This window comes from Sphaerodactylus townsendi, linkage group LG14, assembly GCF_021028975.2.
Source record: "Sphaerodactylus townsendi isolate TG3544 linkage group LG14, MPM_Stown_v2.3, whole genome shotgun sequence".
Lineage (NCBI taxonomy): Eukaryota > Metazoa > Chordata > Lepidosauria > Squamata > Sphaerodactylidae > Sphaerodactylus > Sphaerodactylus townsendi.
The window spans coordinates 7,503,930-7,526,481 of record NC_059438.1 but is presented as its reverse complement, the minus strand read 5'-3'; the positions used below and the strand labels follow the sequence as shown (position 1 = coordinate 7,526,481).

Genomic DNA, 22,552 nt, shown 5'->3' with positions numbered 1-22,552 from the left:
AAAGAGCACCGTGCCCTGCATTCTTTCCACCCACCGATAAGAAGTAGTCTCAGTAGTACATGGCAGTGTTCCATTCATCTACTCTTATCTAGCCACCTAAATAAAGGCGCTTTATTTGAATGTTCTCGTTTGTCCTCACAGCCCTTTGAAGTTACTTTAAAAATCAGTTAAGAAAATGGGGCTCTAAGAAGACTGATGGAGCAGATAGGTTTGTCAGAATCACGTAGATCTGTTTAAATGATGATGTGTGCTTCTGTTTTGTACTCGGTGTTCCATGCAGGGAACAGTCATGTAAATGCAGTGTTCTTGTCACCCTAAATGATAAATTGGCCTTTGGTGACTTTGGTGTACAAGATATTCTGGTTAAATATTTGACTGAACCATCCACTGAAGCTGGTATCCTAGTTCCAGTCATAATTCCAGTGTAAACACAGTAAATACCCGGTGGAGTTTTCGCTGCCATTCTGTTCGAGTGAAAAGAAGGCATTTTCGCTTCAGTGATATTTGTGCATTGCCAATGAGTAAATGTTTGGTGGGAAACCTTTGGTCCTCCCCACCTGTTCTGTATGGACCTGGACGACGGCTGGCAGACTTTTCTTTTGTGTTCTTATTGTAGGTTTGCAGTTGCGACACCAGAAGAACTAGCAGCCAACAATGATGACTGTGCCATCTGCTGGGATTCCATGCAGTCCGCACGTAAACTCCCCTGTGGTCATCTCTTCCACAAGTACGTACCTGGGAAACAAAAGCCGGGTAGAATTAGCTGTGTACTCTCATTTGTCTGCAGCTAATTATTGGGTTAGAGTATATCGCCGTATCTTTGTTTTCCTCTGCACAGCGATGCCCCAGTTTCCCTGAGGATTCAAAGCTGACAGTAGAGGCCTGATTCCATTTGGTTTAGGGGTCTGCAACCTGCGGCTCTCCAGATGTTCATGGACTACAATTTCCATCAGCCCCTGCCACCATGGCCAATTGGTTGCAGACCACCCAATACCCAGCAAACAGGGATATATGCTTGTTTCTATTCTGTTTTCCCTGTCACATGAGTGTATACGTATCAAATGAAACATATATCATAACATACAAAAGTAGGGCAAAAAATTGTCGAAGACTTTCACGGCCGGGTGTTGTGGGGTTTCACAGTCCTTGAACATGTATCCAAGCAAGTTTAAATATGCACAGAATAAGCCAGGGCTTAAAAATGAATGATAATTCGCATATTCAGTCAGGATTATTTTCTAATGCGGAAGCATACTTTTTCCTGTACGCCACAACTGATGGACATGAATCTTTCAGTGGAAAAGAGTATAGAATGTAGACTGGGGCATCAGTTTGGTATCTGTCTTTTAGAAAGTTCCTGTGGCTAATGTGATCTCTGTGATCTTATCTTAGAACTGCTAATTCTTGAAGATTAATTCTTGAAGGCCAACTTATTGGAGCTGCAATTGCACGTGCAGAAAGAGAGTGCTGTGTTCAGTGATGTGTTGCAATAGTTTGAAGTTCTGGAATTTCCAAATGGGCTTGAAAATTATCCCAGATCTGTAACCAGGACAGCCGTTTGATAGTTTCATAACAGTAGGCTTTCCCTCTTGTGTTTGAACATGTGGATAAATTGATATGGCATATGAAAAGCTTTAAGATATTTTTTTGCAGAAATGGCTGCCTGGTTGCAGCAGCTTCAGGGCAGATGGAAGAAGTTACTTCTTCATGCAAATTCTTTAATGTTTTAAGGCATATGCTGCTACAGTAGATAGCCAGTGACTTGTGAAGGAGGTTAGTTGTGGAAAGTAGTTTTTCTGCTCTTATTTGTCACAATAGCAAAACAGCGGCAAACCTTTTGAATATCAGTTGCTAAGCAGTAAGGGTGGGTCAGTTCCGTTTCGGTTTCCTTGGAGGGATGTGGTTGGCCCCTGTAGGAGACCGGGTGCTAGGATCGGTTAACTTTTCAGCCTGATCTAGTAGGACTGCTTGTCTGCCCTTGTGAGGTACCTGAAACAGCCCTCAACAAGCCTGTTGATTCAGTTGATGCCTTTTGAAGCTGTTGTTCCTGTTTCTGTCTCAGTTGCCCATCTTGAACTGGAGAAAATTAAAATGCAGAGGCCAGTTTGTTGTGGGTCACTGGAAACAGGGACTTTAAATAAATCTCAGTATTTCAGTGAGTAATTCAGTGGTTCATCATTACTAGCTTGTGCTTCTGTGCACTTTTTAAACCTTGAAACACTGCAGTAGAGCTGCCTTCACCCTGTATAATTAAAATGGGATGTTGCTTTTCCATAGGGTCAGCTTGTTCTTGGCATAATTGAGAGTGGACGGTTGATTGACTGAAGTCATAACACCAGGATTAAAAATACACATTCAGGAAACAGGGTTTGCTCCGTTCCAGGGGCAACCAGCATAGCTCTAGTGGGCAGAACATTTTTTATGAATAAATAATAAACATGGGTTGACGCTGAGATTGTAATCGCTGTTCAGTGACTTTGTTGCATGCCAGTAAGGAGGTAAATGTTATTTCTCTCTGAGTTAGGAGAGTTGGGGGTTTGTGTTGGTCTTCGCTCTCAAGCAAGTCGATTTTTTTTGGCAAAATGTGCCTTCTGTTTACTTATTTGTGTTAAAATGTTTTTTATCAAGCAAGTAAGATCTGAGGCAGGGATGACACAAAATAAAACAATTTAAAGTAAAGACAGTATAAAGGCAGTTTTTCCACCTCACATAGAGATGACTATGGGGAGGACATGGGCAGTGGGGGGGGGGGGGAATTCTGGATCAGCCTGGGATGTCTTGTTTTTGTCTTTGGGTTTCATTTGACTTCTCGCTTGTGTGTGATTAACAGAAAACAATTGAAAGGTTTAGAAAATGAAACTTCAGGAGAAATTGTCCAAAGTAGATTCTTTCTGTTTGTGGCAGATTTTATTACACCGGATTGTGATAGTCTGACAACGGTGCCTTCTTCATGTTCCAGTGCATGTTGTCACTGTGGGTGACTTCTGAATGAGTCATTTTTTCCTCCCTCTCGGGCATTACCTGATGATGATCAAATGCAGTGGCGAGAACATTAACTGAAGCCCACCAAATGGAGTATCACTCCAATGTGGTGTCACCTGCATTAGTAGCCTGCCCTTCATCGTCCCGGTTGACCTTTAAATCTCCAAACAGTCTCGGTCTATATCATTTCAGTGGTTGTCTTCTATGATACATGTCTCTATCCAACTTATTAAATTAATACCGAGGGTTAGGGGGGCGGCGGCGGAACTTGCTGTGTGTATCTTTACCATCTGAGGTGCAGTAAATTGGTGGCAGGGCTTTTTCTGTTGTGGAGTCACATTTATCGTATTTTTTAATTAAAAAAAAAAACCCTTGTATTAGCCAGCCACCTTTTTTCCTTATGGACCTCAAGGCAGCTTACATTATAAAAACATAGAATAGCGTACATAACTCTCCACCCACATGATGTAAATAAATAAATAAAACCAAAATCTAAAATCACAGTCTAGGACTGCTTTAATCAAATATAGTTCTAAATAAACTCCTCTTCAGCTGTCTCCTAAAGATCACAAGTGGGGGGGCCAGGTGCACCTCCCTGGGGAGGTTTTCCACAGCTGTGGGGCTGCTGTTTAACAGAACCTCTCTTATGTACTCACCAAATGAGCTCCTGGCCAGCGTGGTGTAGTTGTTAAGAGCAGGTGGATTCTAATCCGGAGAACTGGGTTTGATTCCCCACTCCTCCACCTGAGTGGCAGAGGCTTATCTGGTAAACCTTTACTGTTAGCTGCTCTTGTGGTGTTTACTTTATTTGAAAAGTAGGGATGAAAGCGTCCAAATAAGCACATACAATCTGTTGAGTTTCCAAGGAGCACTTTATCATTTCCTGTTTAAAAGGCTCACTTAACCTTCTGTCTTTGTCAGCTCCTGCCTGCGCTCCTGGCTAGAACAAGACACTTCCTGCCCCACCTGCAGGATGTCTCTGAATATCACCGATAACCGTCGTGCCAGGGAGGACCACCAAAGAGAGAACCTGGATGAAAATTTGGCTCCTGTGGCCGTGGCAGAAGGCAGACCTCACTTGAACCAGCACAATCACTTCTTCCATTTTGATGGTTGGTTTATCTGCCTTTTATTTTCTTAACTATTACAGTTTAGTTTAGTGATAAGAAAATGTCCTGTGTTGAGAAACTTTCTGAAGCGAAGAGACACTTCTTGGTTTTAAAAAATGCCAGTTTTTTTCTACTGTAGAAGAGTAGCGTTCTGTTTTATGCAACATGGTGATGTGGCTGAATTGCAGGTTCAACTTCTGTCTCTCACTGGATAAAGTAAAGCAAAACAGCCTTTTAACTGCTGACACGCAACAGAGATAAGCTTTGTATTCTGCTTTCAACATGAGAATACTTTCCTGGAAGTTCATCGGAAAAGAGTTTTGACAGCTTTGTCCACGTGCATTCAATTTCTACGCACTTTTTAAAGAAGGTGCACCTAGGTGGGCCCCCTCAAACCAGCAGTTTCCTCACCATTAATTTTAAAAATTGCTTAGATTTTCTGAATGGGCCCAGTTTTGTATTTACAAAATGTACTGTATATTTCTCATAATCCAGTATTGCCATTTATGCGGAATGGCTGGGAGCTGTCCATGGTATTCAAGCTCCTTCAGTAATCCAGCCACAGTACCAGGACATCACATTCAGCCACCCCAGTTTCAGAGGTTCCAGCTGATGTTATCCAAACACTCTCTAGAGCCCATAATGGCTGAAAGTTGTTTCTTTTATAAATCAATGACTTTAAAATGGGCTATCAGTGTTTTCAGATAAGAGATGCTTATACCAGCATTTCTGCTGAGGAGTCCTTAGGGGAACTTCTAGCTTTTGAAGAAACATTGATTTCACTTAAGAAAGGTTTGGTTGTTCAGATCTTTTAACTGTTAGAGCAGGAAAGAGTGGAAGCACTCTTCAGAAAAAGTGAATGAAGGACATGTATGGAACTCCTGACTATGTGAAGAAGAGGATGAGGAATAGCTCTTCCAGGATCTTATCATTTGCACAGAGGAGAGATACAGACAGGGGTGGGGGGAGTAGGGTTTACACAATGACAATAGTTGTAGGAGCAGATCTTCTAAAACAGATTTTATTCATATTTTGGGAAGGGGGCATTATCAAAAAAGGAGGAAATTAATATTGAATAAAACAGTGGTAACACTTGCAAGAAGAAATCTGAGCATTTGTGTGTGTCTTGTTAGATTATTTGAGATCATTGTAAGTTAAGACCACTGTTCCCATATGGCAGTATTATTGGAACTGGAATTGACGTGTAGTTCATGGCTGCAGGAAGACACGATTGTGATAATTGTTTTATATACCACTGATTAGTATCTTGGTAATTTGAAACAACATGATTTGTTATAGTGTAGGACCAGTTTGCATTTGGTTTTGAGTAGAAGGCAGCATTTTATGTTAGGGTTTTTTTAATGTTGAACATTGTGGTTTCTGCTCTCAATCCCATGCTCTGTACTCCTTCAGAATTGCAGCATTCATAGATGTGACTCATGATAGTTTCTGATTTTTGATACATTAGATAGGATTTCATGCTTTTCTTTCATTTAATAAATCAACAGTTATTTTCTTCTTTCTTCATCGTTTCCATCAGTGAACAATTCTTCCGTTGCCCATCCTGATTATACCTTACTCATTGATAGTTCCTGCAAGTGGGTACATCTTAATTTTCTTCTGTTCTCCTTATGGTGGAGTTTACTTCGAACATTTTAATACAGTGGGAAATGTACGTGACCGTGAGTTAATCCTGAATTATTTACTCAAAAGGCATTTTAATGGTTTCTTTCTTGCAGGCTCACGCATAGCTAGCTGGCTACCCAGCTTTTCAGTGGAGGTGATGCATACCACCAATATCCTTGGAATTGCGCAGGCGTCCAACTCCCAGATTAATGCAATGGTAAGTCAAGTTGCACACTGCTGGCTTCTTATTTATTTGTAGAGAACTGTGTACTTGGAAGGGAAACTGTTGCAGTGGTAACAATTGGAAATGTTCAGCCTCAGCATGCTCCATCTTGACTCTTCCAAGAAGTAGTTGGTGGCCTGAGAGTCAAGGAGCTGTCAGTCTGTTGCTGCTGCTTTTACCTTGCTATGAATGTTTCCAAGAACTTACATCTCCACACTGATAGGTGCTGGGAGATGTCGTTACCCAAATTAGTGGCCTGCAACCAAGTAGCAGCAGTGGTGTAGGAGGTTAAGAGCTCGTGTATCTAATCTGGAGGAACCGGGTTTGATTCCCCACTCTGCCGCCTGAGCTGTGGAGGCTTATCTGGGGAATTCAGATTAGCCTGTGCACTCCCACACATGCCAACTGGGTGACCTTGGGCTAGTCACAGCTTCTCGGAGCTCTCTCAGCCCCACCTACCTCACAGGGTGTTTGTTGTGAGGGGGGAAGGGCAAGGAGATTGTAAGCCCCTTTGAGTCTCCTACAGGAGAGAAGGGGGGATATAAATCCAAACTCTTCTTCTCTTCTTCTTCTACATTACGGGAAGGGGGTGGTGGATTTTAATTCATGCAAGAGGTGGGTAACAGCAAAATCTCTCCACCAAGGTATACCAGGATCCTTCTATTGGAGTCTAGACCTTTGTATAATGAGAACTGTTTTGACAATAGAGGGTTTTTGTTGAGTCTCAGAAAAATAATAAAAATTACTACTATAATCTTAGGGTGATTCATTCATACATAGTCTAAGAAAATAAAGTATTGAATGGGGTTTGGAGAAGATTGAGGGCAGGGTTATACATTACCAGTCCAGGTCAGGAAGCAAAAGAGCTACACATGAGTGGAGAAGGGGTGATTGGGGATTGTATTACTTACGGTCATCTGAATCTGTTTATTGGGTGTTGGAGTTTATTGTTTTAATATTAGTATATTTATATTTGTATGCTGCTCAGGGTTACTTGCAAAGCAGCGCTGATGGGTTTTCAGGCGCCCAGCTTGGGTCCCAGACGGGTATTGGCGTCAACATTGTCGTTTTTTCCCCAGTCACATCAGATCCAGGAGATGTTTCCTCAGGTCCCTTACCACCTCATTCTGCAAGATCTGCAGCTGACTCGGTCTGTCGAAATAACCACTGACAACATCTTAGAGGGCCGTATCCAAGTGCCTTTCCCAACACAGGTGCGTCAGATGTAATGCACAATGAGCCCGATGCTTCCAGTCTGCACTTGCTTGTGGACGTGTTTCTGGTATCAACTGCTAGTTCGTGTCTGGCTTGCCCCCTGTAATGTTAGCAGTACTGAGATTTTTTTAACCCTGAAATGGGAAAACTTCATTCAGCATCATCGTGCGTCATATTAAATACTAATAGTAATAGTAATACTAATAGTAATAGTAATAATAATAATACCCTGTCTCCCCGAATATAAGACATCCCCTGGAAATAAGACGTAGTAGAGGTTTTGCTGAAGTGCGAAATATAAGGCATCCCCTGAAAGTAAGATGTAGCAAAGTTTTTGTTTGGAAGCACGCCCGACGAACAGAACACAGAAAAATAAGACATCCCCTTAAAATAAGACATAGCGCATCTTTGGGAGCAAAAATTAATATAAGACACTGTCTTATTTTCGGGAAAACATGGTAATAATAACAATAATAACAATAACAATAATAACAACAACAACAACAACAACAATAATAAACAATTTTTAAAAACACGTGTCCGACGTGTGATTTAATGCAAAATCCAGCATAGTGATCTTGTTTGCTGTGTATTACAGTTTTTGTATCAATAAAGTAATAATAATTGCCTGTCGTACACTACACTGCTGGCATAATTAACTGGACACAAGCTGAATTGGATACCCTGGAAAGAAAAACAAGGAAAATTATGACCATAAATTGAGCACTGCACCCAAGAAATGATGTAGACAGACTCTACCCAAACACAGGATTTGCTTTCACCAATACTACTGCTGCTGCAGGGCATGAAAATGTGAATCACTCCCTGGACTGATAAGCCCCACCCACAATACAATACTATCAACCACATCTTTGTATAACAAGTTCCACCCAAACACTTGCTGATTGGTTCCCACCCTGGGACATGGACAATATATACCCCAAACATTTCCTTCTCTTTGTGTGTAACAGTGTGTAACAGACTTCCCTCTGTGATACACCTCTGAAGATGCCAGCCACAGATGCAGGTGAAACATTAAGAACAAGATCCACCAGACCACTGCCGCAGCCTGGAAAACCCACCAGAACCAATAAAGTTACTTACTTCCAGAGGGAGTGGTCTTCATGCAAAGTATTCTGAATAAAACGTTCCTGCAAATTACTGAGATCTTACCTAACCATGATAACTTAGAGCTGGACCAGTATGCTATCGGCCTTTTGTTCCATTTTCACATCAGTTCACTCAGTTCTGTTTATGCTTTCAGCGATCAGAGAGCATTAGACCTGCGTTGAACAGTCCCTTGGAAAGGCACAGCGCTGATCAAGAGGATCCTGAAGAGGCTGCTCAGGTAACTGACAAAGCAGGGGAAAAGTGCATTAATTAATAGTCAAGGGACGGGTAAACAAGCACACCTGGCAGCGTAAAGGTCTCCTAGTGCATGTCCATCCTGTGCTTTTTGCTGATGCGTTTCTGAAGATGCCATTACAGACAACCTCTGACTAGAAGGTTTAAGCAGGTGGCCATTGTGAGCATAATTATCTCTGCTGGGACTTACTTTAGGACTCTTAAGTTACATGTTGAGGAAGGAAGTCTCAAGGGATTGGCAGAGAAGAGAATACAGTTCTTCATAAGCCTATACTCTGTTCCACATATGGATGCTAGTTTGGTCAGTGGAGGTGCAGCAGTTGAAAACGTTGTATGCTTCTGCGTTAGAATATAGCCCGAATGAATATGACTATATATTGTTGAAGGCTTTCACGGCTGCAATCACTGGAGTGTTGTGTGGTTTCTGAGTTGTATGGCCATGTTCCAGCAGCATTTTCTCCTGACATTTCACCTGCATCTGTGACTGGCATCTTCAGGGGATCCTCTGAAGATGCCAGCCACAAATGCAGGCGAAACGTCAGGAGAAAATGCTATTGGAACATGGCCATACAGCCCAGAAACCCCACAATGCTCCAGAATATGACTATAATTCATTTTCATGCACCGCCTTTGTCAAAGTCATTCTTTTGTGTGTTATTGAACATGGTACTTTGAAACAAGAGCATTATAGGAGTATTATAGGGGGACATTCAAGGTGCCAACAGTCCTCCCTCCAAGAGTTCATTAATTACTGGTTGAAATCCCTGTCTCCCTTCTCGGGGTATAGGATACTGTTTAATTCCACTTCTCCTGTATTCTTTAAGTGGTTCAATATCCAGTGTCCCATATTTGCCTGGGACTTACTTCGCAGAACCATCCTGTAGGCAACCCTTCTGCTCCTTTAGTTTTTAAATGAATTGACAGGGAGGGTAGACATGATGGTTGATTTATATGGCCACTTGCTGCATGTCAGAATGGATCATGACGGATCTGACCTCCCAGCCATGTGCTCTGAGCATCCGTTGGCTGAAGTGTATGTCCCTCTGCCCTTTTTCCTTACCCCCTGGCACCTGTTGGAGGGCAAGATCAAACCTTTTGATGCAGTTGGACAGCATTTACATGCTTTTGACATGCACATTCTGAACAGATTGGACTCTCCCCCAATGTCCCCAGTTCCTTACTGCTCTTTTGATGGCTTTGAGTTCACACAGTTCTTCTTGGTAAGAGGCTGAGGATTATGAAGAGCTGCCTGAATTCTGCCCTCCCCCACCTCAGTTTTCTTCTGCATGGTAGACTGAGAGAGTCCCTCTGAAACTTAAATCACAGCTGGAAGAAATGGCAGAGTTCAATGAGATGGAAGTGGACTCAGCCGAGATGGAAGACTTTGAAGTGAGAGGGAGCCGTTTTTCCAAGTCGGCCGATGAAAGGCAGCGGATGTTGGTGCAGAGGAAGGAAGACCTTTTGCATCAAGCTCGCAGGTGAGGTTGTGGGTGTGTCCCAGGTCCAGTTTTCTCTTAGTAATTGCAGCTGACATGGTATCTCTCATATCCGGTTTTCTCTTAGGACTTGTAGCTGAGGTAGTATGTCTCAGATCTGGGGTTCTCTCAGTAATTATAGTGGGTGCGGTATCTCTCAGATCTGGGTTTTTTGTGGGTTTTTTTAGTAATTGTACCTGACATGGTTTCTATCCGCTCCAGTTTTCTCTTAGTAATTAAAGCTGGAGCTTTTCTAATATGTTGAAAGTCCTCTTAAATCATCTTTCATTGGTGCTGAACTGTCTCCATGGGGTGTGGGAAACATTTATAAGAAGAGGAATTTGGATTTATAGTATCTGTCCTGTAAGGAGACTCAAAGGGGCTTACAAACTCCTTTCCTCTCCCCACAACAGACATCTTGTGAGGTATGTAGGACTGAGAGAGTTCAGACTGTGACTAGCCCAAGATCACCCAGAAGGCTTTGTGTGTAGGAGAGGGGAAGAAATTCATTACACCAGATAAGAGTCCACCGCTCTGGTGGAGGAGTGGGGAATCAAACCCGGTTCTCCAGATTAGTGTCCACCTGCTCTTAACTGCCAGTGCACGAGCAGCAACAAAAGCCTGACTTCTGCCAGGGAAGCACCAGTCATGCAACTCCATGGGCCGTGCTGATGTCAATCTCAGATCTAATCAATTGCTGTGAAGCACGCTGGCCCTCTGCTACCCTAGAATGCCACTGTGAGGCTTATCCGTGACTTGCCTCCCTCCGTGACCGAGGACATAAATGTCCATTGTGCAGCTGGAGAGAGAGAGTACAGCTATGCAAGGATGCAGATAGTATGTGCCATTCTTGTGGATTGGACTTTGGAGTACTGCATAGCCCCTAGCTGCTCTCTGGCTGTCAGAACCAGGACAAATCGGGCAAAATAGTGAAAATTATAAACAGCATTTTGCCTGCTGTCATAATTAATGTTAGGTCTCAGGGTTCACCTTTTCTCTCTTTTTGATACAGGCTTTGGGTTGCACAGCTTCAGAATTTCTGGTTTTCACTTTTTAAAAAATCTGCATGGAGTGCACAGAACTTTAAATGTATCTTGATTTTTCCAAAGGGGAAAAGTTGAATGCAAACCAAGAACCTCTGTTGCCAGAGTGAACCTCTCTGTTGTTGTTGTCATGGGTCTGTGTTTTGGTCTGTTTTGGCTTTACCTGCATGATTTCTCCCTTTCTCAGGCGTTACCTCAACAAAGCTTCAGATGAGATGGGCTCAGACATCCCCCTGCAGGCCGAAGGAGCAACTTCCGACCCCATCACCTTGCGTCGCAGAACTTTGGCTGCTGCAGCGGAACGGAGGCTTCAGAAGCAGCACCCGTCCTAACACTCCCCTGTTTTGTCCTGGGTCGTCTTTCCCACACAAGCGACACAAAACCATTCTGTGCCCTTCCCTGACTGCTGAGGGAGGGGTCTCTCCAGAGCTCGGCTAGCTGTGCTGAGGATGAGCGAGCAGGCTGCATCTTCCCTGTACAAAGCATGTGGTATCTAATAAGTGTTTGAACAGCTGACAAATTAACCTTTATGGGGTCCTTTGGGGTTTTCTTTTTAAGTGTGACATTGATTCCTCCTTTGCAAAAACAAACAAACAAAAAAACAAAAGAGCAGCCTTTTTAAAGCCTTGGGCACGGACTGCTGCTTCACATAAGTTTCAGGGGACGCCAGCTGACGAGCGCCACATCCATTCAGCTGCCTGCCAGTGTTCTATTTAAACTTTTCCCAGAAGGAAATGGAACAAGTGAGAAAAAAAAGTATTGACAAAGTATTCTGTCCATCACTGCCAAGTCATCACGCGTCTCATCAGTGGTTTTTTTTTAAAAAAAGTTACATAGGTCTTTGCAGACCCTTTTAGGTGAAGGTGGCATTTCTATGCATCGGAGCACTGAGGTGACGCAGCTCCTGCCTTCTTGAAGGGAAGGACACCTTGAGAGCGGACGATGTCGAGTTAAGTTTTAGCGTGGTGGCAAATGAAGTGTTCACTCTTCTCAGCTCTGAGATGGACCATGCTTTGTAGACACTGCTGAACGACTTGCGCAGGAGGCCGGGTTGTTGTCCCCCTATGCATTTCATTGCAATATTAGGCTGCTTGAATCAGCAGTGTCCGTAAAGCAGATGAACGGCTGTGAGAGCATAGAGGTCTGTTCTGTCAGGCAGAGCGGGCACCATCCAGAAAGGGAGCAGGGGGAGTAGGCCATTGTTCCAGAGGACGGGAGCGTGCAAAAGGATCTATTTTTTTAATCTTTCATTTTGCAGTAATACACTTGTGAGTAAAATCAGATTTGCCGACTGGAGACAGTTGAAGACTACTAGACAATTTTTAGGTTAGGTGTGGTCAGACTTCTGCTGTAGTATTACAACTGCCATAAATGGCGGTGGAGTAATTTTAAGTGTTTGAGGAGTAGGAATATCCCTGTTCTTCAGAAGGTGCCCAGTGGTGTTAAAGAAAATTATTGGGGAAAAAAATACCCTTTTATTGCAGGTTTTTAGGATATTTGAAGGCAAATATATATGAATCGCATAAACATTTAGGCGGAGATAATTTATTTTGACGAATCCCCTTTTGGGAAGCCTTACTTTGCAATGCTGTTAGTTAACTTTGACAAGACAACTCTTCTTTTGTGATTCGGTTTTGCTCAGAGCCACAGTTCTTTATTGTTAAAAAAAATAAAATTATTGATCAGTGTTGGAAAACGTTTCAGCGATATGTCTCCTAAAACTCTCACATTTCTCCTTCAGTGGGGCTACAGTCACCAGACTGGCTAGGTCAGACCTCCTTGGTATGGAAGATGGACAGGGAAAAATACTTAATGCATGGGTCTTAATGCATGGGCAGAAAGCAGTGTTAAGAATCGGGAGCGTTTCTGGAGGAGAGGAGATGTGACTTGGAATGTCATTCTGTAAGTTGGAGCTTGGAATGGGGTTGGAGGTGACAGAAACAAGAATGAACGCTTAGCTCTGTCTAAGAGGGAAAGCCCTCCCGCCAAAGGCACCAACTGACCCCTTTCTGCCCTGCACTCCCCAGATAACATCCATGTAGGAATCTTTCCCGCTGCTTTGCTTGGGAAGGCAGCTGAAAAAGAAACGGATAGTGGACTAGCCTCTTCTCTTCAGCAGCAGCCAGACTGATGACATCACCTGTGCACACAGTCCAAACTGGAGGTGGTCGAGTACAGAAGAGGATAAATGGACTGTATCACTTCAGGACAGGGGTTATATATATATCGTTCACAGTTCCTCTAGAGCATGGGTCTGCAACCTGCGACTCTCCAGATGTTCATGGACTACAATTCCCATCAGCCTCTGCCAGCACGGCCAATTCCATGCTGGCAGGGGCTGATGGGAATTGTAGTCCATTAACATCTGGAGAGCAGCAGGTTGCAGACCCCTGCTCTAGATTAATCATTCCTTGTAAGTGAAAGGAAACTAATGTGTAAAATGAGAGCTTCCTTTTGCCCCTGACATGTTAATTTACTAATTTGCAGGAAGGTTTTAACATGCATTAAAAACAAAGGTGTCCCCCACATGGAGTCTAAAATGGTTCAGCTCTATCACCTCCAGATTCTTCTGCATGGGTGGACCTGCCCTTGGACTTCTACAGAGCAGAGTGTTCACAGCATTGCCCTTCAATGATAAAGGCTGACAGGCAGGCCCATGTCTTTCTATGGGGCTGAATCCAAAGGAAAGGGGGTACAGGAAGCATTTGAGACTGCCCCCTCCCCGGCCCTCAGTGAACGACCACTACATCGCTCACCCAGCTACGCTGAATGCATATTTCGTTCTATGTGCTTTTGAAAGCTTATATCCTGAGAATCTTGTTGGTCTGTAAGGTGCTACTGGACTCAAATCTAATGGCATACTTCTGGAAGTTGCACAATGGACGGTTTTCCTTCCTGGGTGTATGAGCTGTTTCAATTTCTAGACAGAATTGTGCAATATGAAGGAGGCTTTTTGTACACATGAAACAAGGAAGAGGAATGAGGGAATGAACAGTTTTTAATTCCTCATTGTCTGAAGCTTCAGGTAAGAATTAACAGCAATAAGAGCCTTCACTGTTCCAATTGTCAATTGCCAATGTGTGGTAGAATAAGAACACAAGTTCCATAATTCAAGATCTCCGACACACTAAATCCTGTAGTGGTAAGCTCTACAAGTTAATTATGAAGACGGTACTTTCTTTTGTCCATTCTGAAATGGCCATCAGCATGAGTTGAGTATTTGGACTCGTACTCTAAAAGGTGTTTATCAGGTTACCTTGGAAGAGAAGTACGTTGGTGGTGATTTCCGCACAGCAGAAATATCACGTCTTGAGGACATGATGAAAAGCGTTTGGGGAAGAAGTTTGCAGAGCTCTCTCCCCCGCACAGTGTTTTATTTTCCTCAACCCAGGTTCTTCAAAAATTGCTAAACTAGCAATCTTTTCCCCCCCAATTTCAAATGCACTACTGTGTATATAGCTAATGATGTAGGCAAGATGCCGTTAACTCAATTACCGGGTTGCAGTGACAGTTTCTAAACCCTTCAGGCAGAATTTCATTTGTCCCCAACAGTGTTTCGGCAACTGCTGTATGAAAACTCATCCTTTAGGATTTTGAGCCCTGATGCCTTCTTCAGCTTCATTGGAACCGCTGGACGTGTCGTCTTAAAATTCAGTAGAGCTATTTTTCCAGGCACGGAAATTTTTATATTTCTGCTCAGGTTTGCAACCTGTAATCAGTGAGCCGTGGATGAAGTGGAACGTTGAAGCAGGCTTGCAGATCCATGCCCCACAGCGAGTTTTAGTCAAAATGTGACTATCTGGCCATCGGTAGATCTTGGACAGCAAAACACACACACATGGAGTTTGGAAAGTCCATCCTCTGAGCTTGTTGGATTCCAGGCAGATTTCCTACACGGTGTCTCATGGAAGATAACTGGAAATGTGCTGCACCTGGAAGGACTCTGTCTTGCATGCTATAAACCTGTGGAATGACCAAGAGCTTAACTCTGACCTGGGCTCTTCTTTTCAAGATTTGGCCCTCAGCCTAATGCTGGACCATGTGCCTGCCAGCATAAACAGTCTCATCAGGCCAGAAACTTTGGGCTTTAAAGGCTGCTGCTGTTGCCAAACACTAGATTCTTCCTTGCAGGAAAGCTATACCTCCACCGAATATATAGAAACCGACATGAAAAGATTATTGCAGGTTTCCACCAACGTGGTGCCCGTGACCACCTTTATTCAAATGGAAGGTTTTTACATCTATAACAGCAGCAGCCACTGGTAAATCAGGAGAAATGATAAACATCTGGGTTTCTTCCATTCTTTCTTTAGGCTTTCCCTCATTTTTATTCCCCCTTCTATTTCTCCCTCTTCTCCATGGATTGCCTTTGTTTCTTTTTATTCCCCAATTCCTTCCTTCCTTCCTTCCTTCCTTCCTTCCTTCCTTCCTTCCTTCCTTCCTTCCTTCCTTCCTTCCTTCCTTCCTTCCTTCCTTCCTTCCTTCCTTCCTTCCTTCCTTCCTTCCTTCCATCCATGGTTTTTTTTTTTTGCAAAAGGAGGAGAGAGGTATTGTTTGCAGTAACCGTTTTGGGCTTGGCTCTGCCCTCCTGCAGCCATTTTAGGGTTGTGCTCACCACCCCCCTCTTAAAATTCCAAAGGTGACCACAGGCTCAAACTGTTTCAAGACCCCTAGGTTACTGGATTTAGCTGTGATGGGGAAAAAATAACATTAATGGATGGGCTGCAGGAATGTAATCAAGTGGCATTTGGGCTGAATTTTGAAAATTGTATGATATTTAGTGTTTAGTTGTAACTGCTGAGGTAAAGCTTGCTATCCTCTCCCCTCTTTTTTCTTCATTGTATTTGGTTCCTTCCCTTTTCTTCTCTCCCTGTGTTGTCCTTTCCTTTAAAATACTCATTCCTTTCTATTCCGTGTTTAGTGCTGAGGGAAAGGAGAGGCTGACAATCAGTGTTCTATGTGGTAATTTTAAAAGTGGCAATAAAACTTCAAAACAATATTTCTGCTCCTTGTTCTTTGCTGTCTCTTTCACACACTCAAACATTCCTGAAGTGCTGTTCCGCAAGCTGCGCAAAAGACATCCAATATGATACAGTTGTTGGAGCATCAGCCAAGAATTTGGGAGACCAAGGTGCCACAGAAACATATTGGGTAACCTGGGGATACCCTGACAAAGCAGGGTATAAATTGGAGTGTTGTGGGATTTACAGGCTGTATGGATGTGTTCCAATAGCATTTTCTCGTGACGTTTCGCCTGCATTGGTGGCTGGCATCTTCAGAGGATCTTCAGGGTATAAATTTATAAACATAAAATACGATGGCAGCTTTGGGCTTGCATCCTTCATCAACGACCCAATTTGTGAAAAGGACAGAGGTGTCTAAATAGATTTGTTGGGGAGGGTGTGGGGTTGACCCTTTTCATCAATATATGTGTAAGCTAATTGCCCTAATAGGGGAAACATTGTAGGCCCCTGTCTTGAACCACAGACATGTTTAGGTTAGGTGTGGTCAGACTTCTTCTCTAGTATTACAACTGCCATAAATGGCGGCGGAGTAATTTACCACAAAGTAAGGCTCATTCCGCACATGCAGAATAATGCACTTCCAAACTGCTTTCAGTGCTCTTTGAAGATGAGTGGAATAGCAAAATCCACTTGCAAACAGTTGTGAAAGTGGTTTGAAAACGCATTATTTTGCGTATGCGGATGGGGCCTAAATTTTAGGATACAAATAAAAAAGGAATTGGAAGCCACATTGTGCGTCACGTACTTTCATTCTGCGATGCGCGGCTAGTTTCAGTGTTCTAGGATATTCTAACACCTTTTCAGAATCTTGATTGTACAATTCCAATTTGTGTAGGATAAGTTTAAGATCAAACACTTATGCAAGATAAATTGTAGTATAACCTCAATTTGCCTCAGGGCCATGCAAGGAGGGGAGAGGGCATTGAATAATTTGCAACTGGATTGTTAAATCCGTGCAAGAAAATCTAGCTGTGAATCACCACTATAGCACTATAATAGAACAGTATGTAATGGAGACACTGATCAGGTTGAGAGCCATTTCCTGTGCTGTTAAGGGGTGGGCAAGAATGGGGAAGGCAAAAATATTCTGTTGTCAGCCAGTGTTAACTTAGAGCAATGAGGGAGCCTGCCACAGAAGCTAAGCAGAGCTGCGCCTGGGTGAGAGACCCCACCACATGTGAATGCCTTGAGCTCCATGGTGCAATAAAAGTGGGATACATCTGGAATAAATAAATATATTCCCCATCCCCAATGACTTATATTTTTGCAGGTTTAACACATGCAGAGGGAGCCTTTATATATGTCAGATGGAAATGCGATAACCTCATCTAGCTAAAAATGTTGGTACAAACTGGACTTTCACTAGGGATTCTGGCCCCAGAGGAGGTGCCATCACTCAGCAATGGGAAAGAAAGTGAGAGGAAATGGCGACATGCACTAGCATCATATTGGCCTGCTGATACCAAAAACTAGAAGTTTTGTGATGTCGGGAAGGAGGTCCAGGACTGAACCATAGAGTTCTTGCAAATCCTAGGTTGTCCCCCTCACAGTCTGGTTTTGCCAAAAGTGATATCTGTATGCCGGTGAGCTGTTGACACTCCTGTCCCTGCCCCTAAATGCTCCTGGGGGGTTTCAAGCTGGGGCATGACAAGCCTAGGTCTGAGACACATGACCCCTGAGGCTCTGACAGTTATAGATCTTGGTTATGCCTTCTCCTGCAAGCTCTATGGTTAGTCCACTTCTGGATGTGAAAAGAACTTGCTGGAGACCCCAGAGAGCTACTGCTAGTTAAAGCAGACAGCACTAACCTTGATAAGCCAATGTTTTTATTCAGTATTAAGTGGTTTAATATGTTCAATCAAGAAAGTGTGTGAGAAAGGAGAAGCCAGAGGAGGAACTGATTGTTTTCTCCCTCCAAAACGGTTTTCGGAGGGAGGACGGGAAGCAATGCTGCAGTTTGGAAGTGTGCAGTGGCTCCATAGACTGCTGCCTCTCATAAGGAGCATATTCCATAGAGAATCTGGCACTTGGGCCCCTTCCACACATGCAGAATAATGCACAATTGTTTGAAAGTGGATTTTGCTCTTCTGCACAGCTGCGAAGTGCATCAAAAGTGGATTGAAAGTGCGTTATTCTGCATATGCGGAAGGGGCCCAAGTCTCTCTAGATTTTAGAAAGAGTAACAAAATAAAGCTCCCTGTATGCTTTTAACCTTCTAGACTAGCCAACTGAGACATCATTAGTTCCTTAAGAGGTGTTTCCTTTCATGCACTGCAATGTGTTCACTTACGGATCAATGACTTGTGACTGCAGAAATAGAGCAGTAGTGCCAAGCAGAGCACAAAAAGGGCAGAATGTGGCACTCAGACACGATGCTGAGCATCCCGAGGTTTTTATTTTTAAGAGAGCAAACTGTGGTCACAAAGAGATGCTTGAAGGTATGTGAGGCGTGCCTACGGAACTACCAGAAGCCTGGTGGAAGAGTTCTATAGGCTGTCTGTCTATGTTTGTGTGTGTGTGTGTGTGTGTGTGTGTGTGTGTGTGGAGGGGAGGTAGAGTTTCACTTTCCTTAAAAATTCTTTCCCACCCATGACCCAATAAACCTGGAATACATTATGCAATAGTGTAAAAATGCAGGATTGATTTGTAAACTAAAACAAACAAACAAAGTTTGCTAAATTGGCATCGCTTGGATGGACTGCAGAATGTACCTTTTCTTGACATAGAGCTTTCATGGGTTATTTTGATGCACTTCATAGCCAGCCCTGCTCGTAATGTTTTGCGCTTTCTTTATGAAGTGCCGCTCCAACCAAGTATGCAGCCAAACAAATGTTAAATCAAATAAGTAAAATGAAAAAAAAGAAGAGAGGGTTGCTGTTCTCTCTTCAGAGGGGACATTAAAGAGAAACTTAAGACAATAAAATAATGGTCATCTTGAATCAGAAGGTGAGAGTCGTGGTGGTACAGACAAACATTCTCTTTATTAAGCTACACATGAATTTTCCATTAGTCAGAAAGAAATTGGCAGTGTCTAATAGATCACAGAAATCTCACTGATTGGTAATAGAAAGGCTTAGAAAGACCTGGAGCTTTTTAGATATCTATATATAGATATTCTTTAGTTTTTCCTCTTTAATCTGTTTTTTTCCCTTTAAATTTGAAACAGATGTCACTGGCTTTCTCCAGCAGAGGTACCCCCTTAAAAGTGAAACGGTGAAGACATCTGATTACTATGACAAAGGGTTGGTCATGAAAACTGTGGCTTTTAAAATAATGTAAACACTACATCTGCTTTTGCTTTTCAAAATTTTTTGGGCTTTTTTTGTGTGTGTTTTAACTTTTTTTAAGATGGTTTTCTTTTTTTCTTGTTTTTTGTGATTTTTTTTCTTTTTGCAGCACAAACATCTCACATGAGAAAGAGAGAGAGAAAACACCATTCACTAAAAGGAAGGATAAGAGGAAGGGGAAAAGAAGCCACATGGAGAATCCACTGGGAAGTGTGGAAAATATTTTTTTTTTTAAAAAAATTCAGAACAGAACCAAAAAAAAAGCTTTACAACCCAAACTAATCCATTTTCCTTAAAAAATGAGACAGAGAAACAAAGAAAGCAAGAAAAAGGAACAGAAACGGGTACGTGGTACACAGCGTCTTTCAGAGCAAAAGACCCAAAACAAGGGAATTTGGGAAACGTTGGCCACTTGGGACCAGTGACAGATGTGCTTATTTTTTAAAAAATAACAAATCCAGAGAGTGAATGAGACTATTTAGAACAATGAGTCATTATTGAATTAAATTGGCTGGGGGTGGGTGGGGGATGAATCCCTTTCTGGTCACCTGGCTCAATCTGAAGGCAGGATTGCCTGGTTATCATTTACACAAAGAGGCTTATGGGTGGAAAATGTCCCTGGACATTCTTAGACGTCGATCTGCTAGTGGGCTATGACTTGTATAATAACAAGTGAAGTATGAAAAAAAATCCACTGAAGTTGCCCATTGAGATCTCAGAACTGACCGTGTTTTCCTATCTAAACAAATGTCCCTTATAGGTAAGGTGGGTGGGATGCAAGGATAATGGAAGAATTTCACCTCCCTTCTGCCACCCCATGGACTAAAAACAGCACCTGTAAGAGGGAAGGGGAAAGCGGAGAGGCAGGACCGAGTCCCACAATTCCCCTGTTCTGTATTCCCCGTGGATGAATGTTGGTCTGAATATTCAGCAAAGGCAAATAATCCTTCAACTTTCTAAGCTGATTCTGGATACCTAGAAACCCTACAGGAAGGGTCTTCAGGGCCCCAAATTGTAATGGCCGTCAGGATTGTAAAAACTAAAGGTGGCCATTTTGTTTCTACTGAGGTCCTGTTCTCCTGCTCAGACCAAGGTGTTACCTGCACCTTTGACAACTTGCACTCACAATTGACTCGGATGGAGAAAGCCTCTCTTAGAATGGTTGCAAGCTGTTATTGTGTATGTGTGTGTATGTGTGTGTGTGTGTCAATAAAGCAGAAAATGAATGCAGAAAGTATGTAGGTGGGGGAAATCTTTCAATCTCCCCACCTTTCGTCATCTCCCTTTTTGTTTATTTAGAGTCTAACCTTGGCTAAAACCAGGTTTTAAGCATCCTACAGAAATTCACAGCCAGCATTCCAGTGATTAAGGACGTCATACACTGAGGCGATAAGGAAGGCTGTATCTTTATACAAAGGCCTAAAGGGGCATGCTATTTAGCAACGAGAAGGCTACCAGAAAGGTTCATGTAAAGTTGGCTAGACAGACAGACAGACAGACAGAGGGGACGATCTGGGCACACATGTTCGGAGGAAAATGAAAACCTCAAAATCAAGCACATTCAAAAGGGGGACATCTCCAGACCCAAATATTTGAACTGAGGTGCAATTTTTGTGGTGAAAGGGGAAGCATCCTCCCCACGTTTCTCGGAAAGAGCTTGGCACTGACACTTTTTACTGGCAAATGCCAGCTCTTAGGCTCAAGGGGGCGCTGTTGCAACGGTCAGGCCTTCTCTTTCGTGCCGTCTCCTGTGCTGGTTTAAGAAAGAACAAACAGAAACATCCTTGCTCCTGCCCTTTTACTTGGGATGCAAAACAGTTTTATTTTACATATTCAGTAAAGATACCACTCCATAATCTCTTTAGGGGGGAAGGGGTGAAAATGAAAATCCCTTGTTCTGAATTTTCATGTCCAGCAACTTTTCGTTTGAATGGGTTTTAAGCACGCAAGAGCTGAACGGAACCGAGAGGTCCTGAAAGCCCAGCCGACATAGCAAAAGATGCAACCTAGCTACAGCTTGGATGGAAAATTTTCACAAATGGTGGTACCATTGAAAAAAATCCACAGGAATCAGGGGGGAAAAAAGATAAGATCCCCCCCTACCCTATTCCCAAAAGCACCCTATGCACAAAGGATTCTTAAAAAAATAACAATACCACTTCTTCTTTTTTTTTAAGAAAGTTGATGCTTCTTTTAAAATTCTTATGTTTCACATATGTTGGTGGAGAGTTTAAAAAATTCAGTGGTGGATCATTTTTTTCCCTTGGTATGTTCTGAAAGCCAAACATTTCAATTTAATTATTTGTCATTAAGTGACTTTAGACAGCAGGAAGGGCTGAAACTTGTCAGGGGGGCTTCAGTTCTGTCCATAGCTCTTTGAGGCAAACTAAAAAAAAACGTGTTTTCATATATATATATATATATAAATATATATATATAATTTTTCATTATGCCTTTTTATTTACCAACTTGCATGTTTCATTAATATCGTGTGTGTGTTTGTGTGTGTGTATGTGTGTGAGAGACTCATATTTTGTTTTTGCCTTTTTTTTTCAAATATTTTATTTTATTTTCCTCTCGGTGTGATTGTTTCCAAATAAGTTGCTTGCTATACAGAATGGGAAGGGGAAAGGAGGTCAGTATAAGCCGCAGCCTCGAAGGTTGTTGGCAATGATGATGTCAGTGACGGCGTCGAATACCACCTGGATGTTGTTCGTGTCCGTCGCACAAGTCATGTGACAGTAAATCTCCTTGTTTGGCGAACGGTTTTTACTCTCAAATTGTGCTTGGATGTAGGCTGCAGCATCCTCGTATGTGTTGGGACCTGCGGGCAAAGGGCAAAGGAGGAAAAATGTGGCTCCTCTCAATGATTGCTAATGATAATTCTGTCAACGACAACAACAAAAAGGAGTAGCGAACATTCTGGCCCAGTTCAGTCCATAGATTGTAAGTGAAATACAGAATCGTTAGGATAAACCCCTCCTACAGAGAGACATTGGGGCAGATCAATCCATCCTCCAAATAGCCTTCATCTAGCCCCAGGGTCTGCAACCTGTGGCTCTCCAGATGTTGACGGACTACAAATTGGCCTTGCTGGCAGGGGCTGATGGGGTTTGTAGTCCATGAACATCTGGAGAGCCGCAGGTTGTAGACCCCTGATCTCAAAGAATCTTCCTCCAATGTAAGTGGCTCTCTTCCAATGT

General features: G+C 42.8%; 2 protein-coding genes across 3 annotated transcripts in view; one reads left to right on the top strand and one right to left on the bottom strand.

Annotated features, from left to right (window-relative positions):
* The window catches only part of AMFR (autocrine motility factor receptor), a 29,940-nt gene extending 17,206 nt beyond the window's left edge, over positions 1–12,734 (top strand). The window contains exons 8-14 of one of the 2 annotated variants that reach the window (XM_048515745.1): positions 617–727; positions 3,904–4,094; positions 5,831–5,934; positions 7,020–7,154; positions 8,420–8,503; positions 9,814–9,998; positions 11,226–12,734. In XM_048515745.1, the coding sequence (XP_048371702.1) occupies positions 617–727; positions 3,904–4,094; positions 5,831–5,934; positions 7,020–7,154; positions 8,420–8,503; positions 9,814–9,998; positions 11,226–11,370 (955 nt within the window). In that variant the 3' untranslated portion in view covers positions 11,371–12,734. The remainder of the gene's footprint in view (positions 1–616; positions 728–3,903; positions 4,095–5,830; positions 5,935–7,019; positions 7,155–8,419; positions 8,504–9,813; positions 9,999–11,225) is intronic. The other variant, XM_048515746.1, reaches the window with a different exon arrangement.
* A 6,290-nt stretch (positions 12,735–19,024) lies between these two features.
* Positions 19,025–22,552, bottom strand: part of GNAO1 (G protein subunit alpha o1) — a 170,822-nt gene continuing 167,294 nt past the window's right edge. The window contains exon 8 of the mRNA XM_048515434.1: positions 19,025–22,173. Coding sequence (XP_048371391.1) covers positions 21,986–22,173 — 188 coding nt within the window. The 3' untranslated portion in view covers positions 19,025–21,985. The remainder of the gene's footprint in view (positions 22,174–22,552) is intronic.